This window comes from Pezoporus occidentalis, unplaced genomic scaffold, assembly GCF_034315485.1.
Source record: "Pezoporus occidentalis ecotype Australia unplaced genomic scaffold, CSIRO_AGI_Poc_V1 ctg172, whole genome shotgun sequence".
In the NCBI taxonomy this organism is placed as follows: Eukaryota; Metazoa; Chordata; class Aves; order Psittaciformes; family Psittacidae; genus Pezoporus; species Pezoporus occidentalis.
The window spans coordinates 2292301-2317509 of record NW_026913554.1 but is presented as its reverse complement, the minus strand read 5'-3'; the positions used below and the strand labels follow the sequence as shown (position 1 = coordinate 2317509).

Sequence of the window (25209 nt, the reverse complement as noted above, 5' to 3'; positions counted from 1 at the left end):
TCTACTCGACTCAGCCTCTCCTGCCACCTGGAATAATATCCCATGACTAAGACAGTACAATGATAATTGAGTTTCTTATTTTTGAATCCCTTGCTATACCCTGGTGACACACAGAGTAGCGCTGGCAGAGCGTCCTTCAGCAGCAATTTAAGTAAAAGTGCTGTGAGATGGAAAAAGGGCTTCAGTAATGTAATTGAACAGCTAGAGAGGTGTGTTTACAGACTGCTGCAGGACAAATGCTATGGCCAGTCAGTTTACCTGCTGACATAATTGGCAGTTTTGTTAGAGAAAATTACAAATTTGTTTGTGACTCCACCTCTACAACTGTTTGTCTTGTTTTATAAAGGGCAATTAGTTTGCTGTTGAATGACAAATAAAAATTACAGTAACACCGTCACTGTGTGTTTCTGAAAGCTCCCAGACTAAATGCAGTTGAAGCTGAATAACAAGAGGCAGTTTAGGGAAGGTGTTTTGTCTTAGTTTTAGAAAGCAGATCTGTATGAGAGGAAAAAATCCTGTTGGTAAATGGTGTGGTGAAGGTCAAAGGCCGATCAGGATTGGCTGAATTCACGTGTTGTGTGATGTGCAAGTTGTAAATAGTAAAATTAATCTAATTTACAGTGGACTATGAAGTATGCAGAAATTTATGCTTCGAATGTTGACAGTATATTCCAGGAAGCAGAGAGAGGGTTTTCAGAGTCACTAGGGCGGGAGGGTGGGGTTCCCAGTGTGAAGCTGCGATAAGGAAGATTAGTCACTGGATGTGAAAGAGACAAGGGTTTAGGAGGTGATGTTATCCCTGTATGAAAGAATAATAATAATAATCCACTAGTGATTTCAGTCACATCCAATGTTTTCAGCTTGTGTTGCAATAAAAAACTGAATAAGAATTTTCAAGGAAAGGTTGTGACCATTTCTCCATAGGAAAATATGCTTTGGCATTGGGAGGACAGAGAAAGGGCTTAACAAGAAAAGCGGTTTTCTCTCTCTCAATTTTAGTCTCCAAGCAAATTGCTTGATACTAGTGTTTGCTTTGTTTTATTGTTTTGTGGAAGGGCAATTGCACCCGTATTAAAATACGTAGTAAATTTTAGATACTTTTTTTTTTATTCAGTGGAGGTTATTGATCTTAGATAATTAGGCCCAATAATGTTGCTATATATGAGAGAGAGAGAGTTATTTCCAAGCATTACATTAATCTCTAGCAGATATTACTGGTGGAAGTATAATGGACTCGTGCTCCGGAGATCAGATGGAATCATTATTACAAAGTTTTAGTCTTGACTCAAGATGGCTCTGAAAATGTATGAGTGTCAGCTTCATTGCAGACGCTCATATTTAGCATAAATGTATCCAGTGTGGAATTTGGGCATTACAATTTATTAGCCTTAATGTAGGTTTTATAGTAATTTTCTCTTTTCACCTTTCCTTGTATCTATTTTTCCATTGCTTTGGATTGATTGCAAGCGATATGGCCGAGTTTAAAGTGGCATTTGAGTAATTGCTTATAAAAGGAAATTACTAGGAATTTGTGATTATGTACTTGCTTCTATGTTGGGTTTTTTCATGCTTGCATAATGACTTAGTAAACCTTCCTTATTCTTTTAACATGTAATTCTTCAATTGAAAATATTTTTCTTCCTTTTCAGAACTGCATAATTCCACTAAAGTTACAAAAGCAGCGAAATCCAGGACAAGGAAATTCAGCAAGGTTTGTATTTGCCAGAAGGCCATTCAGCTATGAGTTACTGCATCAGTTGTGTTAGAAGTCCCATTTAATCTGACCTATTAATCTGAACTGGCTTTTGGCTCAGCTGATAATGTAGTAAGAAAATAAAAGACTTTCAAAGGGGTATTTCTGGCTGTAATTATTCAGTATGGTAAATAGTTGATAGTGCTAAAGTAAAAAGATAATGAAGTATTTTGAAGTTAAATCCAGAAGTGCTATATTCTGCCTTGGTAATGGTTAATTTTGAAGAGGAAAGTGAAAAAAGAAGGGAAATTTTAAAGTTAGAAGGAGTTCTTAAGTGGTGTGTGTATAAAGGATAAGGAAAGGAAGTTTTGTTCAAAAAAAGCAATGGGATTACATAAAAATGTGAAGGGGCTGCAAAGAACCAACACCACTTGAGCACAGGTGATGCTGGATTGGTTTTGGAAATTCTTTTTGCATATTGTGTGATTTGTGCTCTTTATGCGCTGTTATAACAACAGGAGAGGCTGAATCCTTGTTAAGTTTCTAAAATTTTGTACAGCCACTTGTTTTTACTTTGAATAATACCTGTGCTCAAAAGTCTTCTAAAAGCAAAAAAACTTTTAAGCAATAGGTATCTCTAACTTGCATAGGAAGCTATGTGTAAAACAACATTTAATTTGACAACTGTTTTACTTTCACTTAATTTGTTTTATGATAGAATGTAGAAAATTTTGCTTGCTTCCTATGTTATTTTGCCTGTGCCTACCTAAGATGTTCCTCATGAAGGCTTTCTTTAGATAGTTATGCTAATTACAAGCTAGGATGTATTGTACCTTGATTTGGATGTAACTGCAATGAATAGTTGTTTCTACAATTGATCATATTCCATTTTCAAAAGTTGTGTGTTTATTTTTTGTTTTATTTCTCAGTTTTTAAAAATTGCTATTTCTAACAAATCTATTCAAGAGGGTAGTCTGGCCATCTGAGTCATGACTGACATATTCCCTTCCCCGTATTAAAAAGGTCTAAATCTAGGAAGTAGTATAAACTGTTCGTCATCTTTGCAGGCTGAGGTATATCATGATGATATCACAAACTGGCCAACACCAAGTGAAATAGCAAACAATGAAGTAAGTATCCTTTGTTATCACCTCCCTTGACCTGCTGGTCATGCTGTTTCTGATGCAGCCCAGTGTATGGTTTGCTTTCTGGGCTGCAAGCACACATTGTCAGCTCATGTTCAGCTTTTCATGAAGCCCTTTTCCACAGGGCTGCTCTCAATCCCTTCATCCCCCAGCATGTATTGAAGTTTCACTTTGCCTGCTTTGAAACCTGTTATTCTGTGGGATTTCCAGGAAGTAATGATCTGCAGGATGCTGGCTCTACTCAAAGGCACACAGTTCCCACTAAATGCAATATCCTAATATGGGAAAAAATAGGTCTATAATCATACACCTCCACACCCTCAGATCTTTGGTTCATGTTCTGATTTAGTGGAACAGAATTGTCAGAGCCAAGACCTGTGGCTCCTTATAATTTACATGAGTATTTGGCATGCTGTTGAGATTGTAGAGCATCATGGGAGTTTCTGATTTACCACTGGGTGTTCTGTAAGCAAAGCTTTTTAAAGATAATCAGTCTGAATAGTAGGTACTGGTGAGTAATCTTTCTTTCTTTCCTATATAATAAACTTCATTTTTGAGGTATTGAAACGTGATTGTTGTGCACTCTGCAATTCTACATCAACAGTTAAAAACCAAAAACTTTCTTAGTCTAAAAATTATTCTTATATTCTTGCCAAGTTAGTGGAAAATAGAACTGTTTAAAATGAGACTTTACAAAACAACAGGTCTTAAAACTCAGCCTACTGAAGAGATTGAGAACAGGTAATAATAAGGGAATTTTAATAAGTAAAGGAAATTTAGACCTTTTGCTGTCAGCAGCTGTACTGTCAGAAATAATTGCCAGCATCTCTTGCAGTGCAAGACTGTAAGTCACAGTAAGAGGCCAACAAATAGAAGAGAAAAGGAGGAGAAATCTGATCAAAAAAGCGATAATGGAATCAAGGACAAGCAGGAGGCAAAGCCAAATGGTCCAGGAGATAAAACAAGCAAAGATGAAGCTCAGACTAATAACCAAAGGAAAAAAGGTCAGTCTGGGGGCTGTGTATAATGCAGTAAGTCACCACTGATACAGTTACATTAGTTCCAGTTGAATGACTTAACGAAACTTTTTCTGGTTTGAATTTTCTAGGTGATAATAGGATATATTGCTTTCTGCTAGGAAGCTTAAAACAGGCTTCCTTTCTTTATGGACTGTTCTGCTTAGTCAAATGGGGATTCTGGGGGAAAAGCAACTTGTGTCCTAGTGAAGGTCCATGGAACTCTGATGATTTATGGAAAATTCTAGTATGGATGTACAAACCATTATTATGTCTTCTATCTTTATTACCCTAAATAGATAGCACTATATTAATTTAATTTCATATACATATGTGTGTAATAACTATATATAACTACATATACTAACACATTTTTGGTTTTTACTATTAGCTTACACCTTGAAGTGATCATGTAAAAAATAAAACAGGTTATTAATTTCCTTTTGATCCAATCTGTTACATTTAAGATAGGAAGTAAACCTATATCTCATTTGGTTGGTAGACTGCAGTAGGCTGGAGAAAAAGCTGCGACAGTTTTAAGATATTGCTGCCATTAGCTGCTTTTGTTTCTTGCTTCCCTGATGGTATTTCTTCAGATGCTAAAGACCTTTGCTATTTAGATTTGTTAATCTTCCTATGTATATATTTAAGAACATGTTCTTGATTGCTTTTAATTTTTTCAAAGTCATAGGAACAACTTTTTTTTTTTTTTCTTTCCCTACATTTTCACCCCTATTTTATGTATTTGCTTATATTTCTTGGCTACAAAGGTATGAAGCCTACAATACCAGTTAAATATAGAACAGCAAATGTCATCACTAAATATATGGTTAGTGGAGATTTTAGGCCAGCCTCTGACAAAATAAAGCTTTGCTTTATTTTGCAACAAATAATTGTTGATGCACATGAAAGAATTCAATCTGAGTATCTCAAGGTAAAATACAGTACCACAGCTAAATTCTTAGGAATTTTCCTTATGGTTTGTGATTGAAATCTTTATTTTAGTGCTTGATATGTTATTTCTTACCTTTAAATTTCATGTACAAGTTGTGAAATTATCTAGTAATGAATTTATTATATGTATTTAACAGTTATGTAGCTATAAATTCTTGGTAATGGAACTTACATCTAAAAAATCATTAAATAAAAACCTCACCTTTATTTCATATATTTAAAGCTTAGGTAAGGTTACCTTTCAGTTTGAGAAATTCCTGTTTACTATTTAGTCATTCACCTTGTATCTTAAAATTTCATAATATCATAATATCTTAAAATTTCTGTGTTAAGCTTCTCCCAGTTTTTAAACTTTGAAATTAACTGTTACTAGTTCTACAAGAGAAATTCCACAGAATCATTTCAGGAGCTAAAACCTCAGGTAGTACTAGAATTACAAGTAATATATTAACTTTTCAAGGTAACAAGCAGAAATGGGTGCCACTTCACTTGGACAGTGTAAGGTCAGCAAGTCAAGAAAGACCAGGCTCTCGAACAAGCTCAGGATTTCTGTTGGAAACAAACAAGTCAATACCAACTCATGACAACTGGAGGAGTGAGACAAGAAGTAAGTGGTTTTCAATCTCTGGGTCTTTCTATTTGTGGCAAATGAAGTATAATACCATGTGAGTAGGTGTTAAATTGGCAGTTTATGTTGAAACTTGGCTTTGCCAATACTAAGTAAGACTTAGTGTTTATATTTGCTAATAACCTGCAAAATAGAAATAAATAGTATTTCTGTGGCTTAACAAATTTTAAATTGGAAAGTTTGTTGTTTAAGAGCTTACTGCCAGATATATTTGGAACCTCTTCAAGTTGATCAGAATTGTAACGTCTCAGTCACCGACTCTGCTGAGTAGCTGAGTTTGGAAACAGCCTACCTTTGCAATGTGTGTTGGTGCAGAGGCAAAATCAGAGCAGCATATGTTTTTCTTTTCATAGCTCCCTATACAGTCTTGGGCCACAGCTTTATGATGTGGGAAGTTTGGAAATAGTCTCATAAGGTGGCTGTTCTGTCCTGCTCTACTGCTATTCCTGCAGCTTGTTGCTACCAGAGCAATTGCTTGTGGACCTACACTTTGAACTCTGCTTTGGCGATTCTACTGATGTTGTTTTTTCCTTTAAGTTGGACCAGTTCCCTGACCTATTTCTCAGCATGGTCATGCAAAAAGTTGTTCTAGCATAACAGAGGAAGAAATGCACCACAGCTGGTACTGCTTCTGGTCCTCAGGTGTGCTGAATACAGCTTGTCAGACAGCAGAAATCTCAGACTGAGTGTAACTCTTTGGTTTATGTATTTGCATTTAAGTTTTAAAATCTCAATATACATTAACAATTTAAATGTTTACTCATTGTAAGTGCCAGATGCTACTGAGGTAGGATTTGCTTATGAAGTTGTTTTAGGAACATGGATGTGAGGGTTTGATCTGGCTGTCTGAGGGATGTACAGAGGTAGGGGGATGAATTTCGCTAGTGTATCTCTTTCTTCAGCAGTTATTCCTCAGGATGGTCAAATGACCAGAAACTTGTAGCATGAACTCTGCCTCAAGGATCTAGTGATTCAAGACCAGTTTCAGTGTGAGAAAACATGAAATCATCTCTTACTCTTCAGGAACACTGGCTGTGTAAATAAAAACTTTGTTTCAGGTGTGAATACAACACTAGTTTATGAACGTGTTATATATAGGACTTTTGCCTGTGTCTAAGCCACATGTACTCTCAGAGCGCAAAAATGAAACTGATCTGGGAAAACAGTTCAAGTAATGCCCATGCATTTGGGATCTCTAAAGGTGAGGGTAGTGACTGCAGAGACTGAGGTCTAAATTCCCAGTGGGAGACACACAGATTATGATATTCATAAATTTAGAGTCTTATTTCACAGAAAGTACAGGAACTGCAATGTACGAGCATACATGTTTTGTAGGGTTCATTAAAATTAATTGCTAGTAAAATAAGATTTCTAATATGAGCAGAGAATCATATCTTTAGTCAGTCCTTTGATAAATTTAGTAGCTCTCAATTTGATCAAGTAGAGGGTGTATCCCCAGGCATTCCTCTGACAGAGAGGACCCCCGGCATCTGGAAGACTATCCAATTGCATTGTAAAGAAACTTTAAGCAACAGTGGGTGACTGAAGATGGAAGTCTGAGAGTGTTAAGAGAAAGAAATGGTGTAAGAGAGGGCTTCATTTTCTCTCATGAGTAAAGTGAAAATTACACCTGTCCTTAAGTATTGTGGTGAGTGGAGCCAAGGTCCCTGGGGTCTGCTTTGGACCTGCTTGCTTTTCTTTCTTCTGCTGCTTCTCTCTTGCTCTCTTTTGCTATGTGCAGACCACATATTTATATAAAAAATGTACATATATTCTGACACAGTCACCTTAGGTTTGCATGTGTTATCATAAAGGGGTCCTTAACTTACAAGCTCAGTTTGGGGCACGATAATCAAATGATTGCTGTTAAATGAGCAGATTCAGGGGCACAGTAGATGGTTGCTTCTGGGAACCAAGAGGACCTCCAGAGACCCAATAGTATGGAAATTCCACCCTGAGCAGGATTATCAAGAGCTAGGAGCCATTCCTAACTATCTTGAGGTAGTGGGAGTTGTCCACAGGAGAAGAAAGGCTGTCATGCTGGAAGGAGAATTGCATGATCATTCCTTTATGTCCCAAGCTGATCATAGGTATTGTGATCCCTGAGCTGACAACAGCGTTCAGTTGCTTCAGAAGCATTTGGGATTGACTGCCAGTCAATCCAATTTAGTCTTCTTTATTGCTAACAGCTTCTGCCTGACTCACCTTCATGCATGGCTGGGCAAGCCTTGCTGTTTCACCCTTGCAGCTTTAGATCTGACCTTCTGCTTCAGCCAGCATGTCTGAGTCAGTGGATTGCTGGGGATGAAGCTGAGAACTCTGTTGCAGGGAACTTTTGAGCACTGAGATATTTAATTATGATTGCAAGTATTATGCTTTTTTATCTTAAAGATTGGCGCCGTGATAGAGAAAAAAATGATGATCATGATGAAGTATGCAGTGTGAGAAGTGAAGGTGGCAGTGTTCGAGGCTTCTCCAGAGGCAGAGGAAGAGGCAGAGGCAGGGGAAGAGGACGAGGCAGAGGAAACCCCAGAAGTATGCAAAGAAGTAAATACTTAGTAAAAACTTTAAACTGCGTTTATAATGTTATTGTTTGCACATGAAGTAAGAGTTGTCTCAGAAAACATATCCTGTAACTTAATTAGCTTGAGTATTTTAACATCAGATGCTGAAAGTGAACAGCAGTGCTTATCATGCCGTAAAATATTTGTGTGCTGGACTTAATATTTTTTCTTTTTATGTTCTCCTTTATTTTGAAGTGAACTTTGAATATTCAGTTGGTTATCACGAATTGTATGATGAAGGGATCGACCAAATATTTCAACCTGAGCTTAATGCTACTGTGATGTATTATTATGGTGACGCAGCAGGAGTGCAGATGTATTCTGTGGATGAAGCACTTCTCAAAGAATATATAAAGCATCAAATGTAAGTAGACTGCTTAATATACAAGTATTTTCAGAGATCTAGTTAAGATAAAATAACTCATTTCAAATAGCATTTAGTCACTGTTATCCATATAAGGATGGAGATTAAGGAGTCTCAATTTACCTTTTTTATTTAACCGTTACCAGTGTCAGTTTGAATTCATTCACTAGTGGGGAGGAAGAACTTGAGTGGTGGGGAGAAACTTTAAGGAAGCTGCTCTGCATCTTGTGCTCTAGTCTGGCTCTATCTCATATACCTGCTTTATTTATGGTACTTAGCCCTCTTGCTATGTTGTCATGTAACTGAGATATGGACGTCTCTGAGCTTGTGCTTTTGAGTACTGTTGGTCTGTTTGCCTATAAAGCTGTTCTTGGGTGGTGTAGCTAGATGTTTCACTTATTTGCTCTCAATTTCACTTTGAGAAGTCTTGTTAGTTTTATGGTTTTGGAGTGTTTCACCTGAAGCATTTAACTGAAAGAGAGTGGTTTTGCAATGATACTTGATTTTTCAATAATCTGAATTGTTTACTTTCTCATGTACACTATTAGGCAATGAGAAACCATCTGGAAGACTGATTATCACGAGGAGGCAAGTCAAAAAGGGCCTGGAAACCACTAGTTCATTTTAAAGAGACAGTTTCCACCACTGGCAGATATTTCATCTTCTGTGCTTGCAGCAGCATTTCTCTGTGATGCCTTTGTGGTGGTTTTTGATTGCCCTTGTGTTCCATAAAGCAACTTGCTTATTTTATTCTTGCTTCTTTTGTTACAGTTGACGCAAAAAGGAAGAAAAAAGCCTCTTTAAGGGCAGAAAGTATCTGGCATGTGGCTATCAACTTCAAAACTTCTATTGCAATCTTTTTTGTTACTTTTGCTGCCAGGCCCCTATGAGACCTGACAGTGGACATGTAACCCCATGTCAGGATAATCGGCCTGCACTGTCCTCAGACAAGTGGGGGAGGAGCACAGACACTCCACTGTTGGCCAGATTTCTGGGCATGCAGTGTAGAATCCAGACCTTCTAAGGTAGGACATGATGATGTCCCCCTCTGCTGAGAAAAATGTCAGTTACAGCATTGGTCACATCTGACTTCTGGTTATATTTGTATTTTATTGTAGCAGCAAGAGGTTGGCAGGTGTCAGTAGAAGGCTTGGCATGGCTGGCTATCCAGAGCCATTGGTTGGTTGTCTGATACGAACTCCTAAGGCTGTTTGATTATGGAGTTTGCTTTCCATGACAGAGAGGGTGATTCTTGAGCTTCTCTTATCACATTAAAAATGATGGAAAACAGACTTTATTCATCAATTACCTGTTACTTATTAGCTTCTAAATGGGGATGGTTTTGTCTGTCTTTCATAATTTAGTTATATAATACTAAAGTGACTATGCCAAAGAATGAAGACTGAGGAAAAAGAAAAGCAAAGCTGGAGGGGATGTGTGTGTTTAGGTTTGTCCCTCTACTTAGAGCGAACTTGTGCGTTGTCTTCATTTTTCATTAATGGTCTTTCACATTCCTTTTTCTAGAGTGATGGACATCAAGTGAGGCAGTTTGAGTCAAGTTCAGTCATTGTCCATTTCCGCTTGTGGAATTTTTAACTAGGTGAATCGTTACAAGATTTTACCTTTACTGTATGACTGTAAAGGTAACATTAGTAAAATGTTGGTATATGGCTTTTGTGCTTGCTTATCTTCTAGACTGGGAGGGGAAAAGGAATTTAGCAGTTTGGAACAGTAAACAGAATGTTCTTGAAAGAAACCTTCTCTTTGTGCACCGTTGCTTCACTGATCAATTTACTTAGCTCTGAGTAAGAGCTTAATTCTCCGAAAGCTTTATTCTCTTCTGTGTTTGATCTGTTTTAATGGCAATGTTTTCATTTGTTGTATGTCTTGTCCAACTTCGAGACTTTATTAATTCTGTTTTGGAGCAGAGTGTTTCATATGCAGAGCTTTTGCTTTGAATTTCTTTAGCTACCAAAAAATAGAGAAAGAAATGGTATCAAGCTTCTGCTTGCGTCACTGATGGCATCAGAGTCCTCTCCTCTTGGTAACTTTGGCCTTGATCCCAACTTCAGTGGAGACACTTAGCAGTTTGCGTTGCTGAAATTTGAATTATTTACATTTGCATGTGGTTGTTTGTTTATTTTTCCTCAGCATTTTAATGCCCTCTTATTTTTGTCCTACCTCTATTTTTGTCATAGAATTTTAATTGCTCTCCATTAAATATTTCACTGCCTACATTTTCCTAAACCTGCTGAGGAGTATTCCTTGGATGTAACATGCAAAATCGTGGTATATGCGTAAACTCTGTGAAAGACTTAGATTTTAGTTGTCATGATTAAATTGGGGTGTTTTTTCCCCATTTTTTCATAGGATGCTTTCTCTTTCCCTTTCTCTGTGTGTGAGATCATGATTTGAATTCCTTTTTCTCTTCACTAAGCATAAAAGGTCTTGACACCCTCATCATTTCATAGAGCAGTTTCATTATTTAAGAAGTTTTGTCTTTCTGCTCTTTCTTTGTCCCTCATGTTTCTTGTTCTGTGGTATTGTCAGATTCCTGAAATGGCCCTTGTTCCTCTTTATCTAGTAAACATCATTTCTTCTTTTAGACTTTACATTTCTCCATGAGCTGTTGTACCTTTTGATACAGTTTTATGTCAAATAAAACATTACTATTTTTTTCCTCATCTTCCCTCAAGTATGCTTGAAGTAATGATTCAGAGTATATATATGTGCCTCAACACTCAGATAGGATACTTAAAGCTTCTAATGTATTAGAAACTGGGAAAAGAAAAGATACAGTTGAGGATGAAGGTGCACTGGTACTGCTCTGTGGGAAATAGCTTATTCCCTGACTGTAAGCAGTAGTTATCCTTCATCTATATGGAGGCTAAGAGACTCTTATTTTCTTCTGTCCATGTAAGTAATAAGGGACGGGATGGGTGAAAGGAAAACTGAGTGTAGTTTTTCCTTATGCAATTCATACATGCAGATGTAACCAGGCTTTGATTTATACCCTTGTGTACTGTACTGGTTCATAAGTCTGTCTTCACATGTCACGCACACGTACTGTTCTGTTAGTCTTGCTTGTAATGGCACATCTGTGGAAAGAATGATTTTGTTGATGACAAGTATGCTCTGTTTTTAATGGAAGGCTTTAACAAGGAACCTTTAAGTTGCTATTTTAGGATTTTCTTTAATCTATAATAGGCTCATCTTTGCATGTTTTTTTCCACAGTGAGTATTATTTCAGCGCAGAAAATTTGGAAAGAGACTTCTTTCTGAGGAGAAAGATGGACCAACAAGGATTTCTACCTGTTTCATTGATTGCTAGCTTCCGGCGGATGCAAGCTCTGACTACGAATGCTGCACTCATTTTAGAGGTAAAATAATTCAGAAGTATGTATGTAGAAAGTTGCTTGGTTAATTTTGGACTGCCATTTACAGTCAGTGATGTGAACTTAAAAGATTTCTGTTTTCAATTACAAGGATTTTATGAAGAGGCTGTAAGTGGCAAAGCTTGTGGGTTTTTTCTTCTTTGGATGGTGTTGGATATGTGAAGTTTTTATAGTTATTATCTGCTTGTTACACAGGCCATAAAGGACAGTACAGAAGTTGAAACTGTGGATCAGATGCTGAGAAAAAGGGTTGATCCAGAAAAGTGGCCAATTCCAGGTCCTCCTCCATGCAGTCTGCCACCAACTGACTTTTCTCAGCTCATCAATTGTCCAGAATTCATACCAGGCCAAAGTTTTGGCTCACATACTGGTAAAGGATTTATTTTTTGGAAACCTAAGCTTAGGGATCTGTATGTAAGTTAGGAAGTTTGCCTCAATACTGATTTCGTAATAGAAGTTGTACGTTTGGTAATGGTAGATTCAGTTGGTATGCCTGTCAGCCTTCCAGTTGCTAAGTCACATGGCTGGCATGGCTGTTGTGAAGTAGATGAAGCTGTTTCTTATGGCTGTGACCATTCTCCAGAACGTAGTAGGGTGGACTAAGTCCCTTAGGAGCAGTAGTACTAGTAAGCTCAAGTTAGTTATAAAATCTGCTTCATTTTGGTAGCAGATGGAGGTTAACTCTTTACTTGGTGCATCCTTATTTTGGATGGGGATCTCATTTGCACTAATAATGAGACGGCTTTGTTTGCCAACTAGCCTTGGCAAGGAAATATTTTACTAAAATATTGGCTGGTATTAAATGGGAAGAATGAAGACTGAGTTAGGTGCCCATCCACAAAGCTAGTGGATGGTGTGGGGAAGACATCCCTGATGATGTTCCTTCTCCTTGTTTTCTGGGTAAAACATAATTTCTCTTAGACTGTTAGAAACTTTCCATATAAATAAGTTGTTAGAATTGATGTTTTCTGAAAGTGTTGAGTGAAGCTATTTTCTAAGAATGAAAATTAATTCTGCTGATTAGTGTTACATTTAACCAGAGGGTAGAAAAATGGTGGCTGCAGTTAAAAGAAAGACTAGTGAAACAATTAACCCCACAAACACAACAGAATCAAACCAACCTACAACAGGAACTGAACTAGTGTATTCCACTGCTAGAGTCTGCACCAAATTCTCCAAGAATGGAAAGCCTACTGAGTCCAAAGGAAAACACTGAAATTAGTAATTTTCAGACAATATCTAAAGGATTGTCTACAAGTTTACCTGATTTGGACTCTGAACCTTGGATAGAAGTGAAGAAGAGGCATCATGCATCCACCGTCAAACTAAAGGTAAGATGGAAAACCTTTAAGTCATGTTTAAATAAACAAATACAAAACTTGTCAACTTTCAGATTATACCATCGAACAAGATTTTTCACAACTTAAATTATGCTTGATAATGCAATACAGTTTGTGTGTGTACTTCTCATTCTGCCAGACCTGGAATAACGAAGTGCATTTAGAATCCTGATCCAGAGCTCACTAAAATGAAATACTGTTTGTGTTTTGGTGGGATTTTTTTCTGCTGAGGGACTATTGTACCTGTTGATAATTGAAAAATGTAATGTGCATCGATAATTGTTCTAAAAGTTTATGGCAGAATTATTTAGAACTGTAATTTACTTAATAAACATCTAGAAGTGTCTGTATTGCTTCTAATTCCCATACATCCATTTATTGAAGATGTTCTAGCATGTCCTATTTATCTCTCATTTGGATAATCACTATCTAATTCAAATACAAAATGCATCACTTTTTCCAACTTAGGAAAATATTCCTATGCCTGATCAAACATCAGATCAACAGCAGCCACCCCCACCTTCAGAAGAGCAAGAACAAGAAGAACTTGATTTTTTGTTTGATGAAGAGATGGAACAAATTCAATGTCAGAAGAATAAATTTACTGATTGGTCAGACAGTGATTCCGATTACGAAATTGATGATCAGGACGTCAACAAGATTTTGATTGTAACACAGACACCACCATATATGAGAAAACATACTGGAGATCATACTGTCAACCATGTATGCCATGCAAAAATTACATCAGGACTTGCTAAAGTTATTAATGATGGCTTATACTATTATGAGCAGGATTTGTGGATGGGACAGAGTGAAAATGATGCCATGATGAAGGTAACCGTCTTTGGTTTCGACCTGAAAATCATACTTGTCCAAACAGCTCCAGAATTAATTTTGGCCATTTGTTATAGTCAAAAGCATAACCAGCAAATTTTTCTGATGACAGATGTGACCAAAACAATTGAATTAATATTTTTTTTTAGAACTATTTTTAACATTTTGGAGGTGGTTTAAGTTTTCCAGTGTTGTGTTGTTCTACGAATTGTTAGTTTTGTAACATCTGCAAACCACTACCAGATGGAAAGAGGAGGGCATGTTTTTGTGATGAGTTAATAAGGGAGGAAAGTAATATCTCATTTTGAAGTAGTTTTATACTATATATTTATACTATACTTTTTGTTTGCCCTGTAGGTTGTTGGAATGATAGCTCTGTGAGCAAATGGAACTTCAGATTGCACACCTTATTTTATTATAGCTGAACACATTAATTACAAATACTGGCTTTTATTTAGATGTAGCCTGAGAGAGGGAGCAGGGCCTCTTCTGCTCATCTGCGTTGCTAGGACCTTCCTTGGCATGCTTATTGCAGAAAAGGATGGGTTTCGGCTTGGCAAGGGGCAGGATCTCAGCATTTCTATTTCTTATCTATGAAAATTTGTATATAGATGACCTTACTTGCCTCCGTTTGCCCATTTGTTGGCATAACTATTGCTTTCAGCCAATGTAGCCTGAGCTGCTTTTTTTTTTTTTTTACACAGTGCTCGCAGCAACTTTTACAGTGTGTGCTAGAGACCCCTTCCATCTCCCTTTAAAAAAAAATAAATCTGTACTGGCTGGGTATGGGTAGTTGTGTGTCAGTTATGGCTTGCTTATTTTCTCTTGTATGAAATTCACCTGTTTCTCTCTGGATGATATCCATTATCATGTTTTGCATTTACAATCTGCTTTCTTTAATTCAGCAAGAGATTGAGAACTTTAAGAAGCTAAATCTCATTAGTAAAGAAGAATGTGATAGTCTTGCACCAGAACGAATTGCTGATCCAACCCAGGAAGTTCCTCCAGAGTTACAGAAAGGTAAGTAATACATGTTTGTGTTCAGAATCTCTGGGATAAAGAACAGTCCTGTAGGTGTGTTGACTCCTGCCTGTGTAATGTTTTAATTTTGGCTCATTCAGTAGTCTGAGGGACTTTCATGGGTTTTTTGGTTTGCTTGTGTTTTTTTTTTCTTCAAATTGTCAGCCGTTCATCAGTAGCAAGATTTCCGTTGAATTAGAAGAAGCAGGTACCAACAGTTATCATGATATATATGAGCATCAAAAGGCAGTGTTCTGTTGTCAGCATATACCAACAGCAGATGCCTTGTGTTTAACTTGGCATTTACAATGCGTAAAGTAATAGCTAGTGATGTTGTGAGAACTTTTCTAGAAATTGGGATTTTTGGGGTGGGGGGGTTGGGGAAGAGGGAAATTAGAATAATTTTCTACTTCCATTGTGACCTTACTGGGCAGTCATAATGTCCAAATCTTACCTTTTGAGGTATTTCTGATACAGTATTCACATTTACTAGGATACAGGCTAATAGCATCTTTATAGTAGCTGAAGAAAACCACCTCACTAAACCTACCACCTCACAAAAAAGCAAGAACGTGGTTACATTTTCACCAACATTTATTTTCCATTACTTTGCTAGTGTAGGTGCATGAGAACAAGCAGGTAACAAAGAAGTGGGTTTAAATTTACTAGCAAAGACATGCTTGAAACATTTTTTCGTAATTCTGAGCAGTTTGTACTGCTTCTGCACCAAGTGCTTTTGTTAATTTGATGGGGATGATGTAGTTTCCTTGAACTGGAAAGGAAAGGCCTTTAAGATCCTAGGTATTAGGGGAGCTTAGGCTTTGAAATCCAAAATCTCTCTTGAAAACAAGTTTTTCTCCTTCCTGCATATAGGTTTGGCAGAGGAGCTGACTTGTAATTCGTTAAATTTTGAAGTACCTCCAAAAGCAGCAGTAGCTCAGTCACTGCCAACTGCAGTTCCAGATTCCTCCCGTGTTCACCCTGGCTTCACCCCACGAACACCTCGCACCCCGAGGCTGCAGGATCCCAACAAAACACCTAGGTTCTACCCTGTTGTTAAAGAAGCACAATCCATTGATGTAAAGGTAAATGGAAAGATGTAATATATTTTTTAAACCAGAAAAAAAGCCTATAAAACTCATTTCTGTCTCCACAATTTAACAAGCATATACTTTTTTTTATTATCTTCAAAATATTTACCATATTAATTCTCTTTTATTTCTATAAAATGGTTTCCACATTTTCTCTGTAATGCTTCTTAAAAGTCCTTTAGGTTATGAAACTGGACTGTTGTGACTTTCTAATGTGTTAGAATACAATATAAAATTTTCAGAACTTTGTGTTAAGAGGAAGGGAATGAGTGAAATCAAATTGGGAAAATAAATGCTTGATTTACTTTCTTAGACTCCAAGAAAAAGAAAAACACGGCACAGTACAAATCCTCCCTTAGAATCCCATGTTGGCTGGGTGATGGACTCCAGAGACCACAGGCCAAGAACTTCCTCTGTGGGGTAATTTCTTTTAATTTTGTCTTAGAAAATTAGTTTGCCATGTCATTATTTCCCACTGCTAATGGAGAAGGCTGTAAGAAAAGACAAATACAGTGGAAGCAAGTAAAGAGCAATGAAGAAAGACAAAACCTAGAATACAAGGCTTTCCAGAAGTAAGCTAGCTAGGCTGACTATGTTCACAATGTTGTTTGTTGATTCATGATATAGTAGCAGTGATTTTGCCTTTAAATTGTTCTTTAAAATCAGACATTACAGCAATGTTCAGTCATCATCATCTGAAACTGCCTGGGGTTGTTTTGACATACTAGCACAGAATTTGATTATGGTTGAGGTGCCCCCAAAAGCAGATGACTGGTCCCCATGTGTGCATTGTAGTGGTCATTAGGTGACCATATTATTCGGACAGAATGGTTGAAAAATGATATTGTAGAGCAGCATTCTGTTTAAAGGACAGAAATACATTTATGTTTTGGTGGTGGGTTTTTCTCTTTCCTTCAGGAGTTTCAATACTTCGCCTTCAGAAGGAACTCCACTAGCAGGGAGTTATGGGTGTACCCCAAATTCTCTTCCAAAATTTCAACATCCTTCTCATGAACTGTTAAAAGAAAATGGCTTTACTCAACAGGTGTACCACAAATACCGTCGAAGGTGTCTAATGGGTAAGCTCTGCTAAATGCACTTCCTAAAATTTTAGGTGGAGTTTACCAGGTGTCTTCTGATGCCAATTTTCTCTACATTGTTCCTCAAACTTCATTATTCTTGGGAAAAGAAAGCAAAATTCATTTGATGCTTCTATTTTATGACCTCTGCTTTCCATTTAACTTTACACACCCTGACAAAAAAATTACACTGAAATTTAAACAAGTTACTGGAAGATCTTGCTTGTTTATTGCTACTGGAAAAGCACTTATTCTGCTGAAGAATTAAAAGTAGGCTGGGTTTTTTTTTTTTTTTAACGTCCCCTTTTTTTCTTCCAGAGAGGAAACGGTTGGGAATTGGCCAGTCCCAGGAAATGAACACACTTTTTCGTTTCTGGTCCTTTTTTCTGAGAGATCACTTTAACAAGAAAATGTATGAAGAATTCAGGCAACTTGCTCTGGATGATGCAGAAGAACACTACAGGTATCCGCTTCTTCCTGGAAGTTACATACTGTTGAGGTCTTACCATTCCTTTTAATGACTGAGAAGTTTACATGTATCTGAATTGATCGTTTTTAGTATTGGCTTTGGCTCTATGTAAATCTTTAAAGCAGCATTCTGTGTAAGTTCTTTTAAAGCCAAAACCTTTTGTATGTATTTGTGCTTTGCAGATAAATAGCTAAACGTGCAGCATTTCCTGACTTGTAATTGGTCCTGAATGCTACAAAGTCCTGCAATTTGTTGACCGTGACAAGTCAGCTCTATACTGCCTAATACTCCTAAGATTATCCCTTCCATAGGTGAAGACATTTTTAACTTCATTCAACTTGTTCAAACTACTTCTTGCTTACCAAAGTACCAGTTGAAATGACCACTGTCCCTTCACCTCTTTGATCTTTTCTTCAGCTCCTGATCTTTCACTCAGTTCTCCTCACCATTCTTAGCTACAGAGACAAGGTAGCCCAGGGTTTTGAATGTTAAGTTCTGGCTATGGAAATCCCGGAGGTTGGTTGTGTTGTCTGAGCCTGCAGAGTGATAGCCCCTTGGGTGCAGAGGTGGCTTTAATAACATCTTGTGTCTCTGCTCTGAGCTTTCTTGAAGCTCTGTGATTATCCAAGGATACGTTTAACAGGAGAAACTTCAGAAGGCTCTTAAAGGGACTAAGGTGATGCAGAACAGGAGGAGGTGCCAGTTACCTAGAGGCCCAAGGCAGCGCTGGTGACCATGTGTTACCAAATCTGAGGCAGAAACCCTGGCTCTGCATTGTGTGGGTACTTAAAGGACAGAGTCTTGCCCTCCACACTAGGTTTTTGCACCTGATGGTGGGTTAGGGCTGGCTTCTGGTCTGACCCACAATGGTTGGTTTTGTTGAAACTGTTTATGCACCCAGACATACCAAAGATGTGAAAGCATTTGTCTCCATTTTGTATGTGTGGAAGTTGAAACAGGCGGATAACCTTGATTTTCTGAAGTCAGTTTTATTTGTGAAGATGTTTCAGAACAGTAAGTTAATAAAAATCAATCACAAGGAAGTGTTTTTCATGAGAAGGGTAAAATGAGATTGTGCCATTTACTTTAAATACAAGGAGAGACTGAAAACTGTCATCCTTCTGAGGAATGAGGAGCACATGTGCAAGTTTTTCATACCTCTCTGTTCTGTTGCAGGTATGGATTGGAATGCTTGTTTAGATTTTACAGCTATGGCCTAGAGAAGAAATTCAGGCAAGAAATATTCCAGGATTTCCAAGAAGAAACAAAGAAAGACTATGAAGCTGGTAATTATCACAGCCCTGTCATGGCTCACACTGGGGAGGCTTTAGATGGGAGATAACCCCAGTTCCTTGACACTGACCTGTTAAGCAATTCAGGAGCAGCTTTTGTTCATGTTCCTTTTCAGTTCTCTTAAGCATATAGTTACCAGTGAATAATTAAGTTTTTAATTGAATCTGACCTTTGTAAATTGGTAAAATTACCTTTTTCCATTATTAGGTCAGCTATATGGACTGGAAAAATTTTGGGCTTATCTAAAATACTCTCAGCACAAGACTCCAGCGGTTGACCCCAAACTGCAAGAATACCTTAATAAATTTAAGAGACTGGAGGACTTCCGAGTGGACGTAAGTTTCAATACTTATTTTCAATAAATACTTGGTGTACAGGTAGTTCTAGTGCAAGGTAAACTGAGAACAGTGTGTCATTGCACAGAAAGGCAGCTTTACAAATCCTGTTAATGACTCGGAACAGCATGATTAAAAAATTAAATTCAAATTAAATATACACTTTTACATCTAAATGTTCTTTTTTCGAGCCAAAGTCCAGTGCTGAGATGTGGTGGCTGAAATGTAAAAAGCATTGATGTATTTTCATTGTGTAATTAAATAGCAAAAAATAGGTTGTCTGTCATCTGGTAAGACTGATGACTCCTGTACCCTTTTAAGAATGTGGTAAATGAATTCATGCTCCACTATCATATCTGAATGACTGGTGACAGTCATGGTCTTTGCTGAGACTTCATATGCCAGATACACTGCATCCTTCCTGTTGACTGCTGAACACTTAAGCTGTTTGATTCCAGAGCATAGCGTTGCCATGCTTTTCGTGACTGGCTTATGGTATACTACATTACCATCATCCTCTCAAATCCTCCATTTTCCAGTTGTGGCAAATATTTTGAGGGGTGGACAATTAAATAATGCTCTAAGAACGTCAAAAGTCCTTGCTATATTACACATTAGCACTTCTAGCTAAATGGCCAGGAAAGCTTTAGAATATCATCAGAGAGTTGCAAATAACTAAGATTACTAGGCCAAACAAAGGGCCTAATTATGGAATACTCTTTTTTGATCCCTTGAGTATGTGAAAAGATAAATACCTGGCCCTATAGAAAAACCTTTAACAGACTGTCAATGTTTATTTTCAGCCTCCTATTAGTGAAGAATCTGGCCGAAAGAGACCAGTTGCCGCAACAGATGAGGATTCAGGTCATCGGAAATATCAGCCTAATTCTTGTAGGCCACTTCTGGCCACTAAACCAACAGCTGCTTGTCAGACCCAGGCACCAGGAAACATTACAGGTGGGAATACTGTGCCAGCATCCATAGGCTGTAACAGTGCTGCCATGAAATCTATAGAAAGTGATGTACCAGAAAAATAGACTGAAGACAAGCTTGAACCCTTAAGAATCAACTTTTACATCACTCTCTCAGTTTGGAGATCTTCAAGGCGAGCCAATCTAATAAGTGATTAAAAATGTTATGGAAGACAGAGGATTGGATTCACTTTTTCACAGGATTTAGTTCTAAAACATTTACCCTAGGAGAATTGCTCTTGCTTTTGGGATCATCGGAAGGATCCTGGGGAAGATTCTTTAGCTTCAGTATTGCTTTCTTCAAGCTTTTGTTTACAAACAACTGCATTCCTTGCATACGCAAAAAATACTTTGGGGATGCCTTACATTTCAGCTCATATTTCTTAAAAAAGGTATGATACACCCATGGTATTTACTGTGCTTTCTTTACCCAGATTTTCCCATTATTTGTATTTTACCAAAGCAAAAGATTACGTTATATATAGAATCTTAAATGTAAAGGAAGGAGCTACACGATTGGTTTGCTCTTTAACTATTAAAAGTATGCTTTTGTGCAAAAGTACACTTGAGAATGTGCAGCTAAGTCTGAAACTGCATTTCTGGATTCTATTTAGAGACATAGTTTCTATTTTTTTCAGGGTCTCCACAGTATTTTATTGAGTATGGAGTTTGAGTGGACATAACTGGGATAGTTTTGCAGGTATTTCCTTCAGTGCTGATTCTTAATAACTCAAGCAGCAGAAAAATACAGGGAAAAACAGATCTGGTGATTTTGTAGGGTCTTTAATTAACAAGCAGTATCTACAGTTTGTGCAGGTTGTTAAAATAGCAAAGTATTCACATTCTCAGCTTGAAAGGTGTCTTCGTTGGAATTCACTGATGGGTTTCAAGTGCTCCAGCAAGAGACATCATTTTTAAAAGTTTCTTTTTTTTTTTTTTTCCCTATTTCAAGTTAATAAAAATGCGTTTGGAGGGAAACCAGGTATTCCTTGTAAACTTCATTTTTTGCTTTATTTTGCAGCATTGGAATGAAGTTCTGCTCAAACTGTGCTAGCTAAGCCCAAATGATTTCAAACAGGTCTCAGTACTATTTCACCGAATGTAAATTGCTCAGACAAATCCATTTCTGTAGCTGAAAAATGGGGAGGCTTTTATCCCATGATTTCTTACTAACTTTGTCCCTTTTTTAAGACTGAAAAAGAACTTGTCTCTTTCAAGGGTGAGAATTATTCCATCTTTTTGTTAGTTAGCTGCAGAAAAGACTTCAGTTAACTTCTGAAGTAAAAAAAGTGACATAAAGCACAAATGCCTTAACCCACCAAGATCTCCCACCTGAGTACGCAGCCATGTGTGGGGTTTTAAACTTGTCTCAGAGGTGGTAACAACTCCATTAATTTTACCCAGTCTTTTGTAAGTGGCCTTCTAAATGAATTTAAATGAACACATTCCAGTATTTCAAGTAATAATATCCTATAAATATGTGGAAGCAATGCATCTCAGTGTCATGTTTGATGTGACCCATGCCTTTTGCTATTCAAGAAAATGATGTGAATGTAAACTTGGATTGAAATTGTATATACAAGTAATAGATTTAAAATAATTCCTTTCAGTTTTTCATTGGGAAATGTGCAGATTAAGCTTTCAGTGTGTGCAATTTTGTGTTATCTTGCAAAATTTTATAACAGCAGCAAACTGAACAGTGTTGTGTATCAACCTTTTTTTCCCCACCCCAAAGTGTGAAGAAAAAGGACTTGAAAGAGTGTGCCACAGATTTGCTTCTGTACTCCTGTTGTTTCTGGTGCGCTAAGGTCTCAGGGACACACAGCCTGTTGATGGCTGAAGTGATTCTTGGAGTGTGAGCCACCTTTCTTCAATATTATTTTTCTTCATGTGACCTGTCAAAGATGACAGGTGAATGAGAAATATGGCGGAAAGCAAGGAGAGTGAATACTTGACCTGCTGGGCTGTCCTGTAGGCCTCACTATTAGTCTCACTTTATGTGGACAAAAATCCACCCAGCTCCATCTGCCTTTCAGGAGCGCCTTCATTCACTTCCCTGAGGTTTGAATCTTCTTCCCTCTCTCCCCTTGCAGACAGGCAGCAAAAATGATACTTGCATTACTGGTGTTTGCATGCTGAGCTGAGAACAAGCCCACTGAATTTTAGAATAGACCCCAGAGACTTTCCTGGCTAAGCAGCTTGTTTCTCTCTATGGCTTTTAAAGCAATGAAGCATCTTTCAATAGCTGGCATACCTGTTGCAGGGACATAATGCTTTCCAATGCATCTTAGGTCCACTTGAGCCAGTCTTCAATTTGTCTTTCTTAAGACTGGTTGTATTCTAACAGTAGACTATTACTAAATGCTTAGCAGGTCTTAGACCTTTCCTTGTTTAGGTTTGTCTTCATTTCTTGTATTGAGAGGTTACAATATCCCTTTGCAACTTATACTTCCACAAACTCCACTATGAAAATGCAGTAAACAGTCCAATTCCAAAACCTAACCCCATGATGGGCTTTACAGCTTTTAACTTGTCAGGTATCTTTGTTGTATGACCCAAGTAACAAAAGAATTCAGAGTACAATTTAAATGGCAATTTTATACTGTTTTAAAGAAATTTAATCATTTCTGTTACCAGTACTAAGGTTGTGCTGTGGTTAGAACCTTCAAAGCTGATTGAGATTTCTTTCTAGTAAAATATGTAAAAGCTCAGGGCAGTGATTTCATCCCTGTTAAATGGGGGCTGGAGTCAGCCAAGAGAAAGGGAGTTTTTATACCAACAGTAATTGAATGGTTGTGGTCTAGTGACAAATCCCAACTGGCCACAGGAACTCCACACTGAGAAGGTGCTTTATTGTCAGATGCCTAGAGAGCGTTAATGTGTAGGCTTTGGTGAGAGGTTGGTAAAATATGATTGTCACAAAAAGGAGAAAGTGAACTTTGTAAGCAGAATGGGACAATTCAATTTGTGAATCTTTCAGGAAGGCTGAAGTGCCAGACACAACCTTTCTAGAACAGGTTAAAGTTGCTGCCTTCTGGTACAGGAAAATATACACAAAACCACAAGAATCTGCAAAGGGAAAGGGCGAGGAACACTTCGGGTTTGGTTTGGGGTTTTCTTTGTGTTTTTAAGTTCACATAAACACCTTCTTCACCTGCACTTGAACCAACCTTGGCACGTGTTCTTGCAAAAGCAAGCTTAAGGCCCTATCTAGATAGTAAACATCCACCTTTAATCATAACGTAGAAGAAGCCAGAGGAAGGATTGGCTAGTAACATTCATACAGAATTTGTTTGGTTTCCATATTTAAGCTAGCTTTCAAGGCCAGGCTTATGTTACTACTGATGTTAAATAGGAAAAGGGGTAAATAGCCAAAGCTACAGCTGCATCATTCCATTCATGCTTGAAAGAGCTGTCAGGCAATGGCAGGGGCAGGGTTTTCTCCACAGCCTGTATTGCAGTGTTAACATGGGAGAGAACCAAGGCCTTCATCACAGAAGTGCTCTGAGCATAATACATGAACTTCAGCAACACAGCAGCCCAAAGTGGCTAAAACAGTGAGTTACATGTCAAAAAAACCTATACAGGCTGTCCTAAAAAGCAAAACCAACTCAAAGCAGAGCTAGGATAACCATTCTGTTCAAAGTACTAGGTCTTGATTAGTATTTTGTACTATTCTACCCAACAACGCCTCTATTTCCTGGAGGAAATAAAGCCCCATAAACTTTTACTGTAAAATTACAAGAGAGACTCAAAGCATAAATCAGGTTTAACTATTCCTTATCCTTCACAATGAAATTAAACCTGATTTTGCAGGAAAAAGTTACAAAATCACTTAGAACTAAGATATTTGGAGCGAAGTAAGACCAGAAAAAGAGTGCCAAACTGCTGCTTCAAGTTGTGTCCAACTCTGAAGGATACAAGATTTAAACTTTAGCCAAGGGAAAGTAGATCTAACTCAATAAAAAGATAGAAACAAGCTTCTAAAATGGTAACTCTCTAGCTCTTTGTGGAAATTTAAGATATTCTGGTCACGTTAACACCATGGTACAACTTTTTTTACATCAAGGTTTAAAAATAGATTTCCTGCCACATTAAAGGATTTTTGGGAAGCAGTGTACAAATCAGAAGTGTCAAAACAAGTGCCTATTCAAACCAGTTCAATGCTAAGTCTAGCTTAGGAAAACAAGTTGGATATTAAACTGGACGTGTGTTCTGCTTCCAGTGATGATAAGAAATAGCCCCTTCAACTCCCTTATGTTGCTACAACACAATTCAACACATGGTCAGTATCAAGCTGTCAGTTTAGTTAATAGTGGATTTTGACCAGGTGATTGACACAAATGTTGCAAGGATGAATGTCTCCATACCACTGTTACATTAATTGTACTGATGGATCTGATGTTACTTGAAATTATTCTGTGTGTCAATTCTTTTATAAAAATGAAGTCTATCGTGTGCTTTAAAGCACTTTTTTTCTAGGTTGCCAGCTTTAAATCACTACTGACATTGGATGTAGGGTGAATGAGGTTAATTTAGATCTGCTAAACATCAAAATACAGGACTAAGTCTATGCAACATACTGCTGCCATAGAATATTTTGTATTCTTCTCTGGTACCATTAAGTTACTTCAAAACAGAACTCCTGCTTTACCTGTCCTGCTGTTCAACCAAGCCTAAACCATAAAAGTAAAAATAGTAGTGTTGCTGTTCTAAAACAGTAGCAATAATCATACAAACCTTCATGTATCCGCACTACAATTAAATGTCACCACATTTCTTTCAGAAAGAGAAAGGAAAAGGCTGCACATGGGTCAGGAAGTCACAGTACTGTGACTGTCCTGTCTTGACAGTTGGGTAAATGCCTCTTCCCACTCCACAGCTATTCACATCTTGGTGGCGTGAAGAGGTGTAACAGCTGGCACAAAAGCTAAAAGTGAATGTTGTACTTCATGCTGTGAATGAAGTGCAGGGTAATACCTTTTATAGCAAGATTTAGCTAAAAAAGCAGCCTC

General features: G+C 37.6%; 1 protein-coding gene across 5 annotated transcripts in view; it reads left to right on the top strand.

The window, feature by feature from the left end:
- The window catches only part of LARP1B (La ribonucleoprotein 1B), a 30810-nt gene extending 6202 nt beyond the window's left edge, over positions 1-24608 (top strand). For 2 of the 5 annotated variants that reach the window (XM_062614173.1, XM_062614172.1), the window contains exons 2-19: positions 1650-1711; positions 2761-2823; positions 3674-3842; positions 5269-5415; positions 7828-7983; positions 8196-8364; positions 11600-11744; positions 11955-12129; positions 12918-13090; positions 13568-13936; positions 14842-14956; positions 15830-16041; positions 16361-16467; positions 16966-17126; positions 17445-17589; positions 18772-18881; positions 19096-19223; positions 20027-24608. In XM_062614173.1, the coding sequence (XP_062470157.1) occupies positions 1650-1711; positions 2761-2823; positions 3674-3842; positions 5269-5415; positions 7828-7983; positions 8196-8364; positions 11600-11744; positions 11955-12129; positions 12918-13090; positions 13568-13936; positions 14842-14956; positions 15830-16041; positions 16361-16467; positions 16966-17126; positions 17445-17589; positions 18772-18881; positions 19096-19223; positions 20027-20260 (2840 nt within the window). In that variant the 3' untranslated portion in view covers positions 20261-24608. Of the gene's footprint in view, positions 1-1649; positions 1712-2760; positions 2824-3673; positions 3843-5268; positions 5416-5468; positions 7085-7827; positions 7984-8195; positions 8365-9249; positions 9390-11599; positions 11745-11954; positions 12130-12917; positions 13091-13567; positions 13937-14841; positions 14957-15829; positions 16042-16360; positions 16468-16965; positions 17127-17444; positions 17590-18771; positions 18882-19095; positions 19224-20026 lie in introns of those variants that run through there. The other 3 variants (XM_062614171.1, XM_062614174.1, XM_062614175.1) reach the window with 3 other exon arrangements.
- The last annotated feature ends 601 nt before the right edge of the window (positions 24609-25209 follow it).